This window comes from Ammospiza caudacuta, chromosome 26 (genome assembly GCF_027887145.1).
Source record: "Ammospiza caudacuta isolate bAmmCau1 chromosome 26, bAmmCau1.pri, whole genome shotgun sequence".
NCBI lineage: Eukaryota > Metazoa > Chordata > Aves > Passeriformes > Passerellidae > Ammospiza > Ammospiza caudacuta.
Window position 1 is genome coordinate 2,922,996 of NC_080618.1, and position 18,672 is coordinate 2,941,667.

At 43.1% G+C, this 18,672-nt stretch overlaps 1 protein-coding gene across 1 annotated transcript in view; it reads right to left on the reverse strand.

The window, feature by feature from the left end:
* The window catches only part of PPP2R2A (protein phosphatase 2 regulatory subunit Balpha), a 38,707-nt gene extending 20,035 nt beyond the window's left edge, over positions 1–18,672 (reverse strand). The window contains exons 1-2 of the mRNA XM_058820039.1: positions 18,569–18,672; positions 16,072–16,146 (exon numbers count right to left, since the gene is read on the reverse strand). Coding sequence (XP_058676022.1) covers positions 16,072–16,146; positions 18,569–18,575 — 82 coding nt within the window. The 5' untranslated portion in view covers positions 18,576–18,672. The remainder of the gene's footprint in view (positions 1–16,071; positions 16,147–18,568) is intronic.

Below are 18,672 nucleotides of genomic sequence, written 5' to 3' on the forward strand. Positions count from 1 at the left end.
GTTCCTGTTTTGATGCAAAGCAGCCCAGAACCTCAAGCTTCCATCCAGTGCCACAGAATTCTGGGAACCAATGAAGTTTTTAACAACCCACAAGAGTCAGAACCAAACCTTCCTTAAATGCACTGAAAAAAATGGGCATGCACATGTTCTTTGGTGCTGCAGCAATAAAACTCTACCTAAAAGTAAATTTCTTTTATCCCCAAGTGAAATATTTGCTAAAAGGCAAGAATCTGAAACCTACTGTTTGTTTGGAGACTGGCAGTGTCAGGGTACTCTGCTTCTACAGTTTTGAATACAGATAAAACATTAGGGATCACTGTAACACAGAGATAATTTGGCTAAATCACACAAGAACGAGTTTCCTTTCCTTGGAATTTTCCTGTTTCAACCACACCTCATCCCTTTAAACAAAGCAGCTGCACTGAGTGCTACACACAATCCACACCAGCTCCAGCTCTTTCAGAAACATTGCAGCTACCAAAACCTACACTGATTTCTGAGGCAGAGATGACAGAATGGTTCAGTTACATTTGTGTTGTGTGGAATTTAGTTTCGGAATTACTCATCATTGCTGTCCTTTGTACAACTGCATACAGATCATACAGATCTAATGACAGGGGAACAAAATTAACTCCAGCAGGATCCAACTCCATGCCCACAATTGCCTAATCTGAGATCCCCTCAGGTGCCTGAACCGTCTGTCACATCACTCACAAAACCGGGACTTGTTGAGCAATAGAAGGAAAACTGAGACAAAAAAAACTTATAAATAACAGATTGGATTATTTAACTTCTAACACAGCATTTGCCTGGGTTTAATACTCTGGTACATGACTTGCTCCAACATCTCTGCCTGCAGAGCTTTAACTTACAAGCTTGATGACCTCTCATTAATAAACTGCCTATCAATTTCCAAGAGGGTAACAACTCAATTTTAGCACTGCTGAAGCCAAAAATTCATGTTTACTGATTTTCCAGAATAAACTTCATGCTGAAACAAAGAAATTAAATGTCTATTTATGACATTTGTGAGCTGTAGAAAGCACCCTTGCAGACCTGGAGATAAAGGAATCTACAAAGATTCAGGAGACCCCAACTCCATCTCATGCCACCACTGCCTGGAAAACCTGCATGCACAGAGCTAAGGCACAGTTCATTCTCTCAAAGCTCCTCAGGGTTTATCCATAATGCTCACACAAGTGCTCCATAATTCTCCTAAGACATGCTTTGAAATGCAAGTTACACAGAGTATAAGGATTCCCCAAAATGCATTAGAAGTATTTGACTGAGCCTTATTGAAGCTTTAAAGCTTTATTTCTTCTCTCCATCATAAATATGTTGGCAATGTATCTGTTTTGCAAGCCCAGGCTAATTACCCCTTGGTAGCAGGAGCTTTGCTGAGTGCAGAGCTGCTTCATTTACACTTCCCAGTTTCTCAGGGAGCTACTCTCAATGTGCCTCCAAAGAATGAAAAAGAGTGTTCATGAAATAAAAAAAATGTGAACAAGCTCAGAAATACCACCTAGGCCTTCAAGAGGAAAAGGGTGTCAGCAGTGCAGCTGCTCCTCCTACCAAGAAAGATGGAGAGGGTCTATTTACAAGGGCCTGGAGACACAGGACAGGAGGGAATAGGTTCAAACTGAAAGACAGTAGGTCAAGATGGGATATTGGGAAGAAATTCCTCCCTGTGAGAGTGGTGAGGGGCTGAGATTGAATTCCCAAGGTCTGTCGCTGCCTCAGACCTAGAAATGTCCAAGGTCAGGTTGGACAGGGCTTGGAGCACCCTGGGCTAGTGGAAGATGTCCCTGCCAATGGCAGGGGGTGGCACTGGATGGGCTTTAAGATCCCTTGCAATCCAAAGCATTCCAGGACTCGGTGACTCCAAGTTCTCCCCAGTTCCAGCACAAAGCCAGCGCCTCAGAGCTGTGTCAGAGCTGATCTCCACTGCAGCCCTGTGGGCACCCCACACCCAGGGCAGGAGCTCCTTCAGCAGAGCTGACTTCACATACCCCAGGCTCTGGGGAGTGAGGATCTCAGAGGTTCTGAGACTGCTCAGCGGCCACAGCTGAAGATTCCAAATAAACATCCAAGAGGGTGAGAGACCTGCACTGAGACAAAGTCCTCGGGATCTCCTGTGGGGCTGCTCCCAGTGATCCCACCCCTGCTCTGACACCTGGCAAACACATTTGCTATGGGAACCAGGGGCTAAGGACACTCCAGAGTCCCCACTCTGAGCAGGGATTGCTCAAATGCCAAAGTTATTTTTATGCTCTTTGATTGCTTTTAAAATAGGATTTATTCTACCTTAGAAAAAAGTTTATGAGCAACAGGACCAGCAGAGAATCTGCCCTGTGACCCAGGCAAAACACACAAGTATTTATTCACCTCTTTTCTATTTCACAGGATGTTTAAAAGTTCCTCCTCAAGACTACAAGTTACTCAAGACAGCTTACACCAATTATAACTGAATATTCTATAAAATATTACTGTATTGCTTATTCAGGTGGGTGTTTACCTACACAGCACTGAAAAATACAGCCCATCTCCCAGTGCAGATATTAATTCATATAACAAACATCCAATCAGCACAAATTTTGATGTCTGTTCATGGAAAAAAATAAATAATTTTAATTTCAAGTTGTATTTACTGGAACCCTAACCTAATGCTTAGTTATTACCCAATAGCTTTTCTTTTAAAAAATCCAGAAAGAGAATTTACTTGCTTCACCTCATATTTATTTTTTATTATCCTTTTTTCCCCTATGCTCAAGACAGGTGATTTGTGAGTCCTTGGATCTAATTTGATTGCTAATTATTTACTTTTTAATTCCTGCTGACAGCCCCTACATAACCCTATAGAAAAATTCCTCATATCCAGCACACTACCTACCCAGAAGTACACACTAATAAGAGGCTAAGCAGTCCCTCAGCAGACCTTACCTCAGATCTTTTCAGGGTTTGTTTGTGTTCCCAAGTAGTACAGAGCTATTTATGGAAAAATCTCTGCTGGAATCACAGCCAGAATTTCAATAGGCTGCACAGCACAGAGCAGCCAGGAGCTCTGCTCTGTTTGCAAATAACAATATATTTGGAAATAACATACTGGGCCATTGTTCTGCACCCAGAGAAAAGAAGCCTTCAGGCAGTGCCTTTCTTGTCACTGAGAAAGCTACAGACAGAGCTCTGCAATACCTTCATTTTCTCTTTTTGCTGAAGCCACTCCAGAACACACACCACAGGTTAAAATTTAGCATTATTACAGAAAAACCAATACTTCAGCAATGCCTTTCAAAATTAGAACTCTCTGAGTTGATGGGCATTCCTGTTTTAGATATAATAAAAACAACTCCTCAAAACTGTCCTGCCGTTTCACACCCTTCTAACATATTCTTGGACCAAAAGATTGATTTCAGGTGCAAAGCTCAGGCCAAACATTTGGAGGCTTTTCATCTTGGTGTGTAGAATGCAGGAGGCAATGCATGAAGTGCCTCCTTGTAAGCAAGAGAAATGAAATCAGAAATTCCTCCTGCCTAGCAGAAAGGCAGGGAGGGAGGGCAGGAGGAAGGGCTGCTCTCCAGCAGAATTTCAGGCAGCCTGCTGGGGAGCACAGGGCCTGTGAAGGTCACGAGTACAACTGAAGTTTCCAGCAGAGATAAATACACAGCTCCATCAAGTGACTGGAAAATCCAAATTTCCCATTACTTCTCTCACTGTGGTCACTCATTCAGCTCTCAGATCCTTTCAGTACCTAATGCACCTTCAGTGGCACTTGGAACCCTAAAGAACAACCCTGCATTGCCCTGCTGCCTTTTCCTCCCCCACCCCCAGCCTGGCAAGAGCTTCCCTGTGCTTCTATTCTGGCCACGCATACATGCTTCAGCTTCTTTGAAAAAAATCATTATTAAACACAAGCCAATTCTAATTTCTGGCCTGGACTTTGAGAATCCTAACACATGGAATCTTGACAACTCCAAGGCATATTTATAACACCTCTTAAGATTATATATATAGTCCACTAGTCAAAGCAAAATACCAACCTTTATTTTTAAGTGTTTGTTTCAAATATGTCTGTTTATAGACCAGGACCTTTTCTGTGGGTTTTGGAAGAATTGTATAACAGATTATATATACATATATACATAATTATATATATATAAATTATATATATATGTAAATTATCAGATATAATTTATAGATATAAATTATATTAATTATATACAACTTAGAAATTAAATATATAAATTATATTTTAATTTTTATCTTTAAATATATAAAATTATATATATATAAAGATTAAAATTATATATTTACATATATATAACATTTGTTCATATATGTTTTATATATAACAAAGTTGAGTATTTTAGTAGCATTAGTGTCCTGCAAGACTGTCAGAGATCACTACAAAAAAACTATCAAAGGCTTTGGAACCTTATTTTGGGAAACACCACACAGGTCTCACAAGTAGGGAAAATAAAGTAGGGAAGGAATAAAATGACTCCAAAGAAAACAACTGCGATGAATTCCTTTCAGTTATCTCCATTTCTAGTCTTCCATCAGTCTCCCCACTATGCCCTGGGACAGTGACACTGAAATTGAAACTGAAGTTGGCAAAAAGCAAAAGAGTAATAAGAGTTCTGTAAGAAAAGGGACCTCAGACCAAAGACCCTGGTTAGAATAAACATGAACTGGAAGATGCCAAACAGCTTCCAGCTGAATACAACATAAAACCACAGAAAAAGAATTTCAGTGTATGTGGGATCTCAGCACCTCAGGATGGAGGTGCAGAGTGGCCGAGACCACCCTTGGGGGGCTCGGGAGTCCTGGAATGTTGCCAGAAGTGTCTGGTGGCTGCACTTTGATCCTGCACAGGAGACGACACCTGTATGAGGACTGGGAAGAATTCACTGGGTGAATGGTGAAGGGATAAGTTAATTAGAGTGTAAAACACAGGGTTTAGGATTTTAGTACAGGGGGGTCTAAAGAAGTAAGATGGAGGAATTGGAGCGTGTCCTGTTCTTCTTCTTCTTCTTCTTGGCCTCCATCTTCTGTGGTGATGGTGGCACTTGGGGATTGGTTATTACTAGAAGTGCACCGGTTAATAAGGGTAGAAGGTATTGGGGAGAAATGATAAATATTGTACACGTAACTTCGGGTATAAAGATAGGTGACCGCCCCGGGGGCTCTCAGTGTGCCCATGGCTGACTTGCTGTGCAGACCTCTGTTGGGCTGAAAGAAAATCTTTTAGATAAACAATTAATAAACACCAAGACCGAGACAAGATCAGAAGTCTCTCCTCGTCCTTTGAAGCACGGGGCTCTTCAAGGCAATCCCTGGGCCTTTCCAGAACACCTAAACAGCCTAAACAGCTCACAGAAAACTTACAAGCCAAAACAGCCGAGAAACCGAGCAAGTGGCATCCCTGAGCCATCTCCGGCCAGTCATAAATCAGAGAGAAGAAAAACATGAAAATCTTACAAGTGTATACATAAAAAAGTCTATGGGCATAGAGAAAAGCTTATCTTGACAACTCCTGCAAAAGGCCAGTGAGCAAGCAGCAGGAAGGAAATGCAGGATCCAACTCTCCCAGGCATTTTCTAACACAGACGTGCTGCTAAGCAGAGTGCAGAAACACCTGGCAGCAGCGCTGCACCCTGACCTGGCTGCACAGCAGTGATGCCAATTCAGAGCCAGCAGGATGATGGACATCCTCCAGAAACAGGCAGAATATTCTATTATATTAATATTCTAAACAGGCAGATGTTTGGTACTGCCAGGCTTGAGATGAGCTTCCTCAGGTCACAGCAAGCAAAAGCATCCCCAAGCTGCAGGGAGCCAAGAACCTCATGTGCAGAATATCCAAGGATTTTGTTTTGTTTCAAACGCTCTTTGTCTTCCTCCTGCCCTTTCCTCTGAGGCACCTCATTACTGGGAGACACAAACGAGCTGGGTTCAGCACAGCACGTGTCCTGCTGCAGGAACACAGCCCTGCTCTCAGCTCCTGCTGCTTTCCAGAGCAGGTCACCACTTCCAGAAGGATCTGGAATCAAATGAAAGACTCTAGATGCTTCTTTAACATGCACACACACAAAAGAAAGGAGTGTAGGATTTAGCTTAAACAAACAAATAAAACTAAACCAAAACAATGACACAAAGCTTTGAGGAGAACTGACTGAAAAAAGGCAGAAAGGATTATGCAGAAAGTTTTAAACTTTGGGCAAAAAGCCATTCCTGCCAGTTCCACATTCCAGTAAAACAGCCTATGAATGTTTGACTATTACCTCTATAAACAGTGCCATTTCTCACTGCTGGGCTATAGAATGAACACTGTAGGCTTCAACCTCAACTGCTGTTTGTTCATATTGATCTTTGAGAAGAAATGTCCTCAGATACAAATCTCAGCGCACTGAAAGCTGAATTTTCATGTGAAAGGCAGACATGAACAAGCAGGGATCAACTGTGAATGTGAAAAGGCTGAGGAGGCTGAATTGTTCCCAAATCCACAGATCCCCATGCTGCCTTAGAACCATGACCAGCTCTCCACGAGAAGCAATCCGTCCTTGCACCTCTCATCCCATTCCTGTAGAACTCCACCCATCCCGCCACCACCATCTGCTAAAAGCTGGACAAATTAAGTCCAGAGAAGCTGATGTGGAATAAAATGAATCCAAAAGGAATCCAAGAGATGTAATTTTCATTTGGGTTGGTTTCCCCAAGTGCCCACCCTGGAGCTCAGGGATCCCCTGGCTCAGCTGAAGGCACTGACAGGCAGAGGCACCAGGAAGGACCATTTCTCTCATACCTGAAGTGACAACAAACCTACAGGCAGGCTGGGGTGGAATCTGAATTCTAATTCCTCTTCCCACACCAAGGTCACACTTCAAAACAAGCCAAACTGGGTATTTATTAAAAAATAATCCAAGTTTTTCTTTATTATCTTCAATATTTCTATATATTATTCCCTACTCAATGCACCAAAAGCAGAACCAGAGAAGTCGGGGCTTGTTAGGCAATTCCACTGGAAAATAGCCCAAGGACGCTCAAACAAGTGTCTTTGAGAGTCATTACAATTTTATGAAAGCCAAAGCTTTATTTCAGTATGTAGTTCTTGTCCACTGGACCAATTCACTCCCAAGTTATCTGAAAATAAAGCAAGGCCTTCAGACTACATTTATAAGCACTATACACAAACACAGCTCATGACTTCTCAGATGACCATTTAACAACAGCACAAATGACAGCTAAAATAACTGCTTCTAAGGATCAAAGAATGGTCACTGAAATACTTTTCATAGTCATTGAAAAAACATTGAAAATATAGTTACTGGCATTCAACAAACAAGAATATAATAGAAATTACACTGTATTTACCATATTTTAAATAAGCAACTATAATATGAAGTCTCAGCTACCTCAACTGTTCCTGAATTAATGCAATTATCTTTGCTGATGTTCTCAAAACCAGAGTGCCAACTGTGTATGTTTGGAGCTCTCATTATTCCCAGAGCATTACTTTAAGAACTTCAATTGAAAATGCAAAAGGGAACATTTCCACACAAAACACCTTCTATATATTTGGGAAAAATCAATCTCTCTTACAATACAACTCTTTAAAACACTTTTTTCCTGACCCTAAAATTTTCTTCCAAAATTAGATGCAAACAGAACTGCCTCAGGGACTGCACATGACCTAAATATGCTGGTTCCCTTCATGGTGCTGTCACTTGGGGATGGCTGAGAGGAAAATCCATTTTGGTGAAGAATGGCTGACCAAATGAATAGCTTCTCCTCCCGTGCCTAACAAAAGATTGATAAGTTAGGAGAGGAAAGCAAGAAGCTTCCAGCCACTTGTGTTTCTCTCACTGGATTACAGGCACACACAGAAGCCTCAAATAATTGTTTTCAGTAACATCAGTGCACAGCAGCAGAACCTGATGGCGGTACTGAATTTCAAAGGGAAATGAACAACCCAAAACCTTGCAGCCACTACAGAGCCAGGCAAGAGCACACTCATGGAACAGTGCTCCACAGCAGGCCTGTGTGGGAAGCCAGAAAGTGAGCAGGACTACATTCAACCAAGGAAATCCTGCTACATAAAATTATTAACAAGTGTGCACACACAAGGTATCAATATTTTACCTTTTAAGACTTTTTTTATGCTTTCCCCATTTTCAAAGACACAGAAGAAGGCAATGTCCCATCTATTTCCATTTACTGACACACTGACCTTACAAAAGCAGCATTTAGCTGGTGCATGTTGCAAGAGCACAACTGAGCTGACTCAATGTAACAAAGCCATAATTACACGTGTTCCACTCAAGTTTAAAGCCTAGGAAACCATCCCTGCATTGTTATTTTGACTGCAAGAGCTACCACTGCTTCATTAAAGAGATTATTCCAAATTGGTTTGGATTAATAAATACTTCCTGCATTTGTCTGCTCTCATCTTCACTGGAACAGGGTAACTGTTCACACTCACAACCTAAGCACCAACCTAAGCCAAGGCTTTTTACTCCTTTCAATAACTTCTTTGAGTGCAAACCACAGTTTCACGTGATTGCTGAACATTCATTTATGCTGCTAAACTTTTCACTCCACACTAAAAATACTGCAGACACAGTTATGGTGCTGCATATACTACAGAGCATTGAAAACAGGAGAAAAGGTCTGAAAAATACCCTTAAGGCAGTTATTAAAACATCTTCTAGAATGAAATTATTGTGGGAGCACAGTGTTTCCCACAGATGAAAGGACAAACTGCAGCCTTAACTGGGTACCATCAGTAATTGATGTTTTTGCTCCACGAGGCACACAGAGCAGATTTAATTGCATACACACTTTAACAGCAGCTAAAACAATGGCAGACTAATTCTGCAGCATTTCATGCAAGACAATACATCCATTTAGGTGAAGATGAAACCCTAAAAAAGGGATCCATATTTCAAATCATATTAAGACTGATAAAACATGACAAGAAAAGATTATAATTTGTCAGATTATATTTTTTTTAAAGTGCTTTACAATAAAGCAATCAGTAATAACCCACCTCCCATTTAATTGGTATTATTTCCTACAACAACTTCAAAGAAACTTAACTTGCACTGATATTAACGAGCTCATTTCACTAACAGAGCTCAAACAACAGTGAATAAATCCCATTTCCACAGACTGCTTGTGTGGACACAGTGGAAAACCCACTCCATGTGTATTATAAAAAAATACATCACAAAATAATTCTGATACTGTAACAGTGATTTTTATTGCTGGCCTGCAGATAGCACATGTTCAAAGTATGGAGCTTGAACAGCAAACTTTAAACAGGTTTAAAGTTCTTTTTAGCAGCTGATTTTACCCTTCATAGTAGCACGGCATTCAGAGATCAATCATGGTCCTGCACTGCCTTGCTCTTTGTAAGGTCCTACAGAGAGACCGATCTTCTTCCAGAGCTCCTCCTGCTCCTCTGAGCCACTTGAGCACTCTGCACACTGCCATGAGCACAGGCAGAGCTCTGACAATCACAGCAGGGCTCAATTCAGCCGAAAAAGAATCCAGTGAAAACCAAGATTTTACCAATTTTTCAGATGGATCAGCTTCCCCAACAAATTCACCGTCCTCTGAGGTGAGCATCCATGCCAGGGAGTGGGAAGGAGCGCCTGTAACAGAAACGCCGCCAAACCAAACTGGCCAAACCAAACTGCAGCTGCGGCCTGAACAGGCAAGGGAGGGGAACAGAGAGGGGGCGGGGGGACAGAGAGGGCGGCTTGGAACACCGGAACCCCCAGCTTTAACCCTTCATTGAACCCCCAGCTTTAACCCTTCATTGAACCCCCAGCTTTAACCCTTCATTGAACCCCCAGCTTTAACCCTTCATTGAACCCCCAGCTTTAACCCTTCATTGAACCCCCAGCTTTAACCCTTCATTGGCACCCCCAGCTTTAACCCTTCATTGAACCCCCAGCTTTAACCCTTCATTGAACCCCCAGCTTTAACCCTTCATTGGCACCCCCAGCTTTAACCCTTCATTGAACCCCCAGCTTTAACCCTTCATTGGCACCCCCAGCTTTAACCCTTCATTGAACCCCCAGCTTTAACCCTTCATTGAACCCCCAGCTTTAACCCTTCATTGAACCCCCAGCTTTAACCCTTCATTGAACCCCCAGCTCTAACCCTTCATTGGCACCCCCAGCTTTAACCCTTCATTGGCACCCCCAGCTTTAACCCTTCATTGGCACCCCCAGCTTTAACCCTTCATTGAACCCCCAGCTTTAACCCTTCATTGGCACCCCCAGCTCTAACCCTTCATTGGCACCCCCAGCTTTAACCCTTCATTGAACCCCCAGCTTTAACCCTTCATTGGCACCCCCAGCTTTAACCCTTCATTGGCACCCCCAGCTTTAACCCTTCATTGAACCCCCAGCTTTAACCCTTCATTGAACCCCCAGCTTTAACCCTTCATTGGCACCCCCAGCTTTAACCCTTCATTGGCACCCCCAGCTTTAACCCTTCACTGGCACCCCCAGCTTTAACCCTTCATTGGCACCCCCAGCTTGAACCTTTCATTGGCACTCCCAGCTTGAACCCTTCATTGGCACCCCCAGCTTTAACCCTTCATTGAACCCCCAGCTTTAACCCTTCATTGAACCCCCAGCTTTAACCCTTCATTGAACCCCCAGCTTTAACCCTTCATTGGCACCCCCAGCTTTAACCCTTCACTGGAACCCCCAGCTTTAACCCTTCATTGGCACCAGACAGCACAGCCTGGAACACCCAGCTTTATTTAACCCTTCATTGGGACAGCACAGCCTGGAACACCCAGCTTTAACTCTTCCTTCAGCTCTGCAGCCACTGGGAGATTTAGTCTTCATTTTAGCTCTGCAAAAATACATTCTACAGCTGCTACAGCAGAAATACATTCTACAGCTACTACACTTTTCATGCATTCAAGACAAACTGAATTCCTACAGTAGAACTAGCCAAAGCAGAAGCATTCAGGTAGCAGCCATAAGATGAAAAGCTAAAAGGTTTCACAAAGCTGATGCAGAGCTGTTCTCCATCCAGATTGCTGCTGACAGCCTAGCTTGCACTTGTGTGTGCTGTGGGGTCTGACCACACTCCAGCAGTGCATTTCCAACACAAAAACCTTTTTAATAACTCATTTTTAACTTCGGACAGAGATTCCAAGAACAGCAACGCCTCACAGGGACAGAAAAATCCCTGAGTGACAAGCTGGAGTGCCCCAGCATCCAAACCCGTGCAAGAGAGAGAACTGAATTACTTCTGGGGAGCTGGACAGTTACTGCTTATTTATCTGCCTGCTCAATGCTCTTTGTCTGGGGGACTGCACACTTTAAATGCACACTCTAGCCATGCAGAGCAGCAGCTCCTAGAACACAGTAGCCCATTTCTCTCTCCAGATACATTCTCTGAACAGCTGAAGAGCTCAAATACAGAAGCACACTCAGGAATACAGAACAGGACTATAACCTTGGCTCTTTCTTTTCTCATCCACAGCATATTTCAAACTAGCTCTTAAAAACAAACCTATTACTAGGCCTAGCTCCCTGTAAATGATGGTACCTCATGAGCATAGAGAACATAACCACAGCTCTTAAAACCCAAATTAGCTTCCCTCCCACAACTATATCCCAATCTTCCCTCAGCAATATTATTGCAACCTCACTGTCACTCTTATTCTCTGAGAGTTTTTTCTCCTCTCCAATTCCATTGATCCTCATAGAAAAAGCCACCAGAAAAACAAAAAACCACTAAACATAAGAATCCCAAAATAAAAAAAAAAAACAAACAAAAACCAAAAAACAAGCCACCAAACAACCCAAAACCTGCAGATTGCAGTAAACAACCTTTTTATAGCCATCCATATTCCTGCCTTCAAGTCTCCTTATTCAGAAATAACACTTTTCATGCATTCAAGACAAACTACCATTACTGAAGCGACATCAGTCCCCATTGCTGCTCTGCAATTCTGAAACCTGTCAAAAGTAAGTATCAAACTACACTTGACAGACATAACACACCTAGAACCAAACACAGAAAGCATTCCTGAACCAGGGAAATGCCCAATTTTGTTTCAGTCTTCTACCACACACAAGCCAGGGACAGAATTTTATCTGATCATCATTTGCACTCTAAAACAGACACAGCCATGCTTGGCTCTAAGAGAAGACATGAAGCAAATCACAGCTAATTAACAAAGCATCACAGAAAGGTTAAGCATTAAGCATAAATAAAGTTAGTAATAGCAACCACAGCAGATATTCAAATGCTTCTTTGGGCATGAAACAGTTAAACAACTTGTCCAAGATGAGCAGTAATCATTCAGGGTTAAAGCTTAGGACACAAGTTCGTGGCTCCCAGCCCTGGACCTGGACTATCAGACCTTTACATATCTTTGAATTACACCTGAAAGAATATTGATAGAGCTGCTTGACTCTTCTCCTTCTGTTGAGCAATTAAATTGACTGAATGAGTTCTGAAGTACAAACTCACTCCATTAAGCAAGTGTGTAGTTTGCAGAGGCAGTTCAAACTCAGAACTCTCAGCCATTCCCAACTGCAGTTGCTATTATGTCACATTCTGAAGAACAGCAAAAGAGTATAACCAACAAAATCTTTGTAATCCTTTTCTATAATTATCCTCATAAAAGAAGCTTCCACTAAGAAAACGCCAGAGTATTTCTGGACAATTAAGTCTCACTTGTACGGAAACTGTGATGGCACAAAAGTAAGAAATCTGTATATTACAGACACTTTTGATAACCTGATACTGAACTTATCACAAACAGGCACTCCGCATTCTCCAGCCCAGAAGACCTGGCTATGAAACTATGAAAATACAAAACTAAGTAGGGAGGAAAGCTACTTCAGAGAGGCAGCACACACTACAACAACCTTTGTCCTCCTACAACACACTGATAAATCACTAGAATCAATTAAAATTAAGGACCAGAGTTATAATGAAGCTGACACTGGTATTTCAATTTATAACCTGATTTCTGTGCTCAACTGTGATCTGACACAGCCAGGCCACAGCTTACAAGCAAGGGTAAATTCCATACATGCCAAGGGAACAGAGGCTACTTCTGCCCCTCACATTCACATTTTCAGTAGAAAAACTTTGCCACAGCAGTAACCCATGCAGGCCCCACATGCAAGTTAAGTACCATCCTTGCCCAGGCTTTAGTGACACAAATTTCTTCCCCTTCCCCTTCCATGTCACATCCATCCATCACACAGTGGGTGGAAGGCCAGAAAATTAACGACTGTGTATCAGAGTTCATGTTTCAGCCACCAAAGCCACCAAATATTGACTTTGTAACAACTAGCCAGCCTAGTGCAAGTATCTAAAGAACTATAGGTGATACATGTGATGGGAAGGCTGGAGGTCAGCTCTGGCCTGATCCATACTGGAAGCTACAGAATAGCATTTTGCACAGGCTTTTTAAAGTTGGTACAACTGTCACTGTATTAAAAATGTTACTGTCCAAAATGTTGTTCTCCACGGGCCTGTTTTATAGACAAAAACACGTAGGGAGACCACTGGGTTTGTATCCTATTGATTGATGCAATTAAATGATCTTGTTTTCCTGGTTATCTCTGCTTTAGTTCAGTTCAGGACAGCTTTCCAATGTAAATATTGCAACACCAAGTTACCAACAGAAGGAAAACAGAAAGTAAAACTCCCAATTCTTTACATTTGTTTTCAGTGAAAGTTCAACATTCCACAACAAACTGCTATTTAGATTTTGAGCTCTGTAGCTGTTCAAATATCAGACCTTCACAGCCTTGCACACAAACTGGTGCCATGCTCACCACAGGTGTGACTGGAGTGCAGACCTGCTCTCTGGCAGCCCACAGTGGTTACAGAGTCATTACAGCTTGAGACAGAAGATTTCCTTTAGCTTTCACTGCGGGCCTGTCCCAAGAAAGCAGAAGGAAAGGCAGGGAACAAAAAAGGTCCTCAGACTGCACTTGGACCCACCATCAATTTGGCATTGGACATTCCAACAGACCAGAAGCCGCTGCTCCAGTTGGTGCAAGAACCACACCAGGCTCCATGTCTGTGTGAAGTGAACCATGAGGTGAACCTTAAAGCCAGAAATATTGCTAGGAAATGGAAAAATGCAACCATCCTTATACATAATGCTTCCAACAGAATTACAGCGAGACACTGTGATGTATAACCAGAAATCAATAGAAACAACTGCTTTCACCAACTTCCAGTAGGGGTTGTGGGAGCCAGACACACGGGAATAGGAGAATTTCAGCTCCACACACGAATTACAGCCAAGCACAACATCAACAACACTTGGGATCTCTCCCTGGGCAGCTCAGTTTCACAGCACCTCGCAGTACAACACACTTTGGACCTCAAGACTCATCCCAAGTCAGGTATAGCTGACAATGACACAAAATTTCTTTTCACTCTTTGGGTCACAGATTCAGAAGGCTATAAACCAAAAATGGGACATAGTTACAGTGTTTTGGAAACCAAGCTGCCTGCCTTGCTGAAACTGCAGCCAGTTAATTCTCTCAAAGGCTTCCCTGAAGTCCACCCCAGGATCCCAGCAGGGCTCAGTGCAGCCCCCAGCCTGGCAGAGGCACAAGGCTGGCAAGGCACCTTTCCTCACACACTAAGGGCAACACTTCACAACAGCTCAGTCTGTCCTTCCTGCCTATTTCCTCACTTCTGAATTCCAGATCCCTGTAAAGGCTTTTTTTCTATACCTATATATAAGTTCATTACTACTAGAAGCATATCAACATCTATCTTAATGAAGAATTATTTGCAAGCACCACAACTTCACCATAACCACAACTTCTGCAATACTTGCACTTATTAAGGATTTTGTTTGATATGTAAATAAAACAAAAGGTTACAGAATTTTAAATCTGTCAGGGGAAAAATTATACCACATTTAACAGTACTTTTGAGTTCAAGCTTTAAAATCTACTTCCTGAAGAATTTAAAATTAAACTTGAAATTGTTATAGATTTCTCATTTCCAAAAAACATATTCCGACTTGCAAACAACAGAAGCCTCGGGGCATAGTTTGCCACATGCTGCAGCTAATAAATAAAAACAATTCAATTCTGTTTATACCCTTATTTTCTTTTGGCCTTTGGAAGCTACTCTGAACCACATGTCAAGCAGAGAAATAGTGGAAACTGTAGTTACTGCTTTTCTAAATATAACATTCATCTCATTTGTATGCCAGAGCATTCAAGATATGCAAGAAAAAGAAAAAAACCCAGGAATTACATGTGACAAGGCCAACTGCTTGCAAAAGACAACTTTTAACTCATGAACTTAAAGGCTGCTTGGTGCCAACAGGACTCTATGGCCAAAGAAATTCAAAAGTCAGGGGATCTTTCCTCGAGGACAATCACAGCAGAGATTCTGCTCTCCAGCACAGAGAAAAGCACTATTCCTCCAATGATCCCAAATCCAAGGGGAAAAAAAATAAAAAAAATCAAACAGTGCAATTTTTGCAGTGAAATTCAGAGGCAGCCATCTTAGTGTAACATGACACTTGTCACTGCCAGCTTGGAAAAGTTTCAGACAATTTCCAGTATTATTTCAAAGCCAGAGCTGCTCCTCACGTATTAAGTAGGCACGCACAAATATTCAGATTTCTTCTGCCTCTTGTTAATAGGAGCTAGAAAGATTCGGGTAATTACTTTATCTAGTACTTAGATCTTCAAAGAGCACAAATGTTAATTCTAGCAACACCTCCTTGTGGAATTAAAGTATCACATTCCCCATTTTGCAGATTAAGAAAAAACACAAATCGAAAGCCAAAAAATCTGAAAAATATTAACAATCTTAGAAAACAATTCCAGCAAAAAAAAGTTAGGAAGCCTGAACTTTTTTACAAGAGTGTTGAATGATACTTTCAAACCACAGTTTAAACCTGAATCTGGATATGGGAATGCACAGGAAATGTCCCTTTGCTTTGCTCAACGTGCACTCAGCAGCACTGGGATACATCCACATCTCCCCACCTAAGAAATGGTTAAAAAGTCAGAAAACAGTAAAAAATATTATTCTTACCTTCTGCTACATCATCATCTACAGCGCCTTTCACCTGAGAAAAACACCACTGAATGTCATTTCCTCCTCCAGCTCCTAAAAAAATGAAAACAATTCAATAAAGGGAGCCCCCCCAAGAGCAGCAGCACAAGCACACAATGGTTGCAGATTGCACATTTCAGAGCCTGTGCACGCCCACTTCCTCAGCAGGGCTGAGGCACAATCACACACCACCCTCCCCACCTTTTTCCTTTGGATATTGTTTTTGTCAGCCTTCGATGCAGGGTTTGTCAAAAACAGGGAAGCACAAGCAGAGTAAAAGCCTCACTCAACCAAAGCTCGCTGGACTGAGCAACATGAACTCTGAATTTAAAATTCAAGTGCACTATCGGCTGTGTTTCACACAAAGCTTTGAGCAGTCAGAACCCCCCAAACACATACAAACAGCTTAAATATAAACTCTCAGAGCTGTGCTTTTTCAGAAAATTTCAATCTCCCAGCCAATACAAACCAAGCACACAACTCATCTCCTCCTTTCACTAACCCACTGTGCCGACCCTATGCACTCAAAGCTAAAGAAAAAGAATTTTACCACAATTTTAGAGTTTCTTCGCAGAAGTAATGAAAGCAATTAGCAGCCTAAGAAAAAAGCAGCAAATCCGAGCAGAAAAGCAAACAAGCAATGGGAGGAAGGCAAGTTCTACTACCGTAGAAAACGGATCGGAGAGAAAACTTCAGGAACATTACTGCCTCGGCTGAAGGCAGTGATTCATTTGAACTGTGCCACCAAAACACACACCAAAAATCACCACCCATTTCTTTTGCATTTCATTCTGAGCAAATCACTGCAGGGCTGAGGACATACAGGAAGAGCCAGAAATGGGCTTGCCTCAGTTGTTTTTTTTTTTCTGTTTTTTTTTTCCTCCAAAAGCCACTGTCAAAATGGAACTTTTCCTCCACACAACTCAAACCGGCTGAGCAACAGATGGCATTTACTCATTAATCCCGAGCTCTGGTAGGGCTTTGGAGATAACAAAGAATACAGGAGGAGACTCTTCCCAAGTTAAGGGAGTCAAAAAAACTCAAAGAGAAAGAAATCAGAAGCCTGAAAATAATCTTTCCAGAAAAGACGAAGCGCCTCAGAATAAGAAGTCCTGGAATAGAGTTTGCATTTTTCACTTGCTTTAAATTCTTCCCTGAAGGATTACATCGAGCTGCATAACCTGAGGAGGTGAAGGCAAGCAACAGAACCAAGTTATGCAGGAGATGGCAAAATGCTTTCCCTCCCCCATCATTCCCCCAAAATCCTACAACACATTCTCTTCTCTTCAACTTCATTTGTCATTTAGCAGCCAGCACCACAGCAGCACTTAAAGGGAACAGCTTGGAGAGAATCACTGCTCCTGCTACTTCCAGCTCAAGTCCTCTTTTCCATACAATTTACTTGAACTAAGTTGGCACTTCTTTCCCCCCACGACTAAAACGGCAAGAGGAGGGTGGAGCATGTGCATATGGTGTAGGGGGGAAAGGCAAAGCACAAGCCTCATAAAGCCTCCTATGCTTTGCTCCTCCACATGCAAAGCACTGAAAAGACAATTCATGTGCAGAGGAGGGGGATGAATAAATTTCCAAATGAAGGAATTGCAAGGAAAAGTAAGAGGGAAGAGATCCGTTCTGCACAAACACTCCCAAGCCTACCAACTTCGGGATGTGAAATGGGGAGCAAGCAGTGGAAGGAATGGCAAAGAAAACACAGCGAGACCTGTGCTGTTTAATTACGCCCTGTGCCAAATTTTACTGGCATTTGCAGATGCTCAGAGGCTGCTCCCTACAGAAGGGTGCGACTGCAATCTGGACACCGCCTGCACCTGGAACCTCTCCGTGCACGGCAGCACTTCTGAGAAATAACCACAAGCACCGACCCCAAAGCCCCAAGGGGGAAACTCTTCACCAGAGCGTGTAGTGACAGCACAGGGGGGGAATGGGCTCAAAATCAAAGAGTAGGTTGAGCTGGGATATTGCGAAGTAATTCTGCTCTATGAGGGTGGGCAGGCCCTGGCACAGGGTGCCCAGAGCAGCTGTGGCTGCCCCCGGATCCCTGGAAGTGCCCAAGGCCAGGCTGGACGGGGCTTGGAGCACCCTGGGATAGTGGAAGGTGTCCCTGCCCATGCCAGGGTGTGGAACTGGACAGGTTTTAAGGTCCCTTCGCACCCAAATCATTCCATGATTCCACGAAAAGGCAGCAGACCCGCCCTGCCTGCAAGCTCTTCAACTCCAAAACACACCACATCCCGCTCCACCTTGCTTCTTCCATGCTTTTTTTTTTCCCACCGAGAACGGAGGGAAGGAGGGGTGGGTGGGAGAAAAGCACGAATTCCCACAAGAGAGGATAAAAAAACCCACCCCACAACCAGCAAGGCGCAAGCGAGTCGGAATAGGAGAGGCGGCCGAGAGCCAGAGAGGCAGCGGGGAGAGCCCCCCGAGCCACGCCGGGGCAGGGGGGGCAGGCTGCCCTTACCTGCCATGTTGTGCTGGCGATAGCGGCCGCGGCGGGTCGGGCGGAGCGGGCTGCGCGGGCGGGGCGGGCGGCGCGGGGCGGGCGGCGGCGGCGGGCGGCGATGG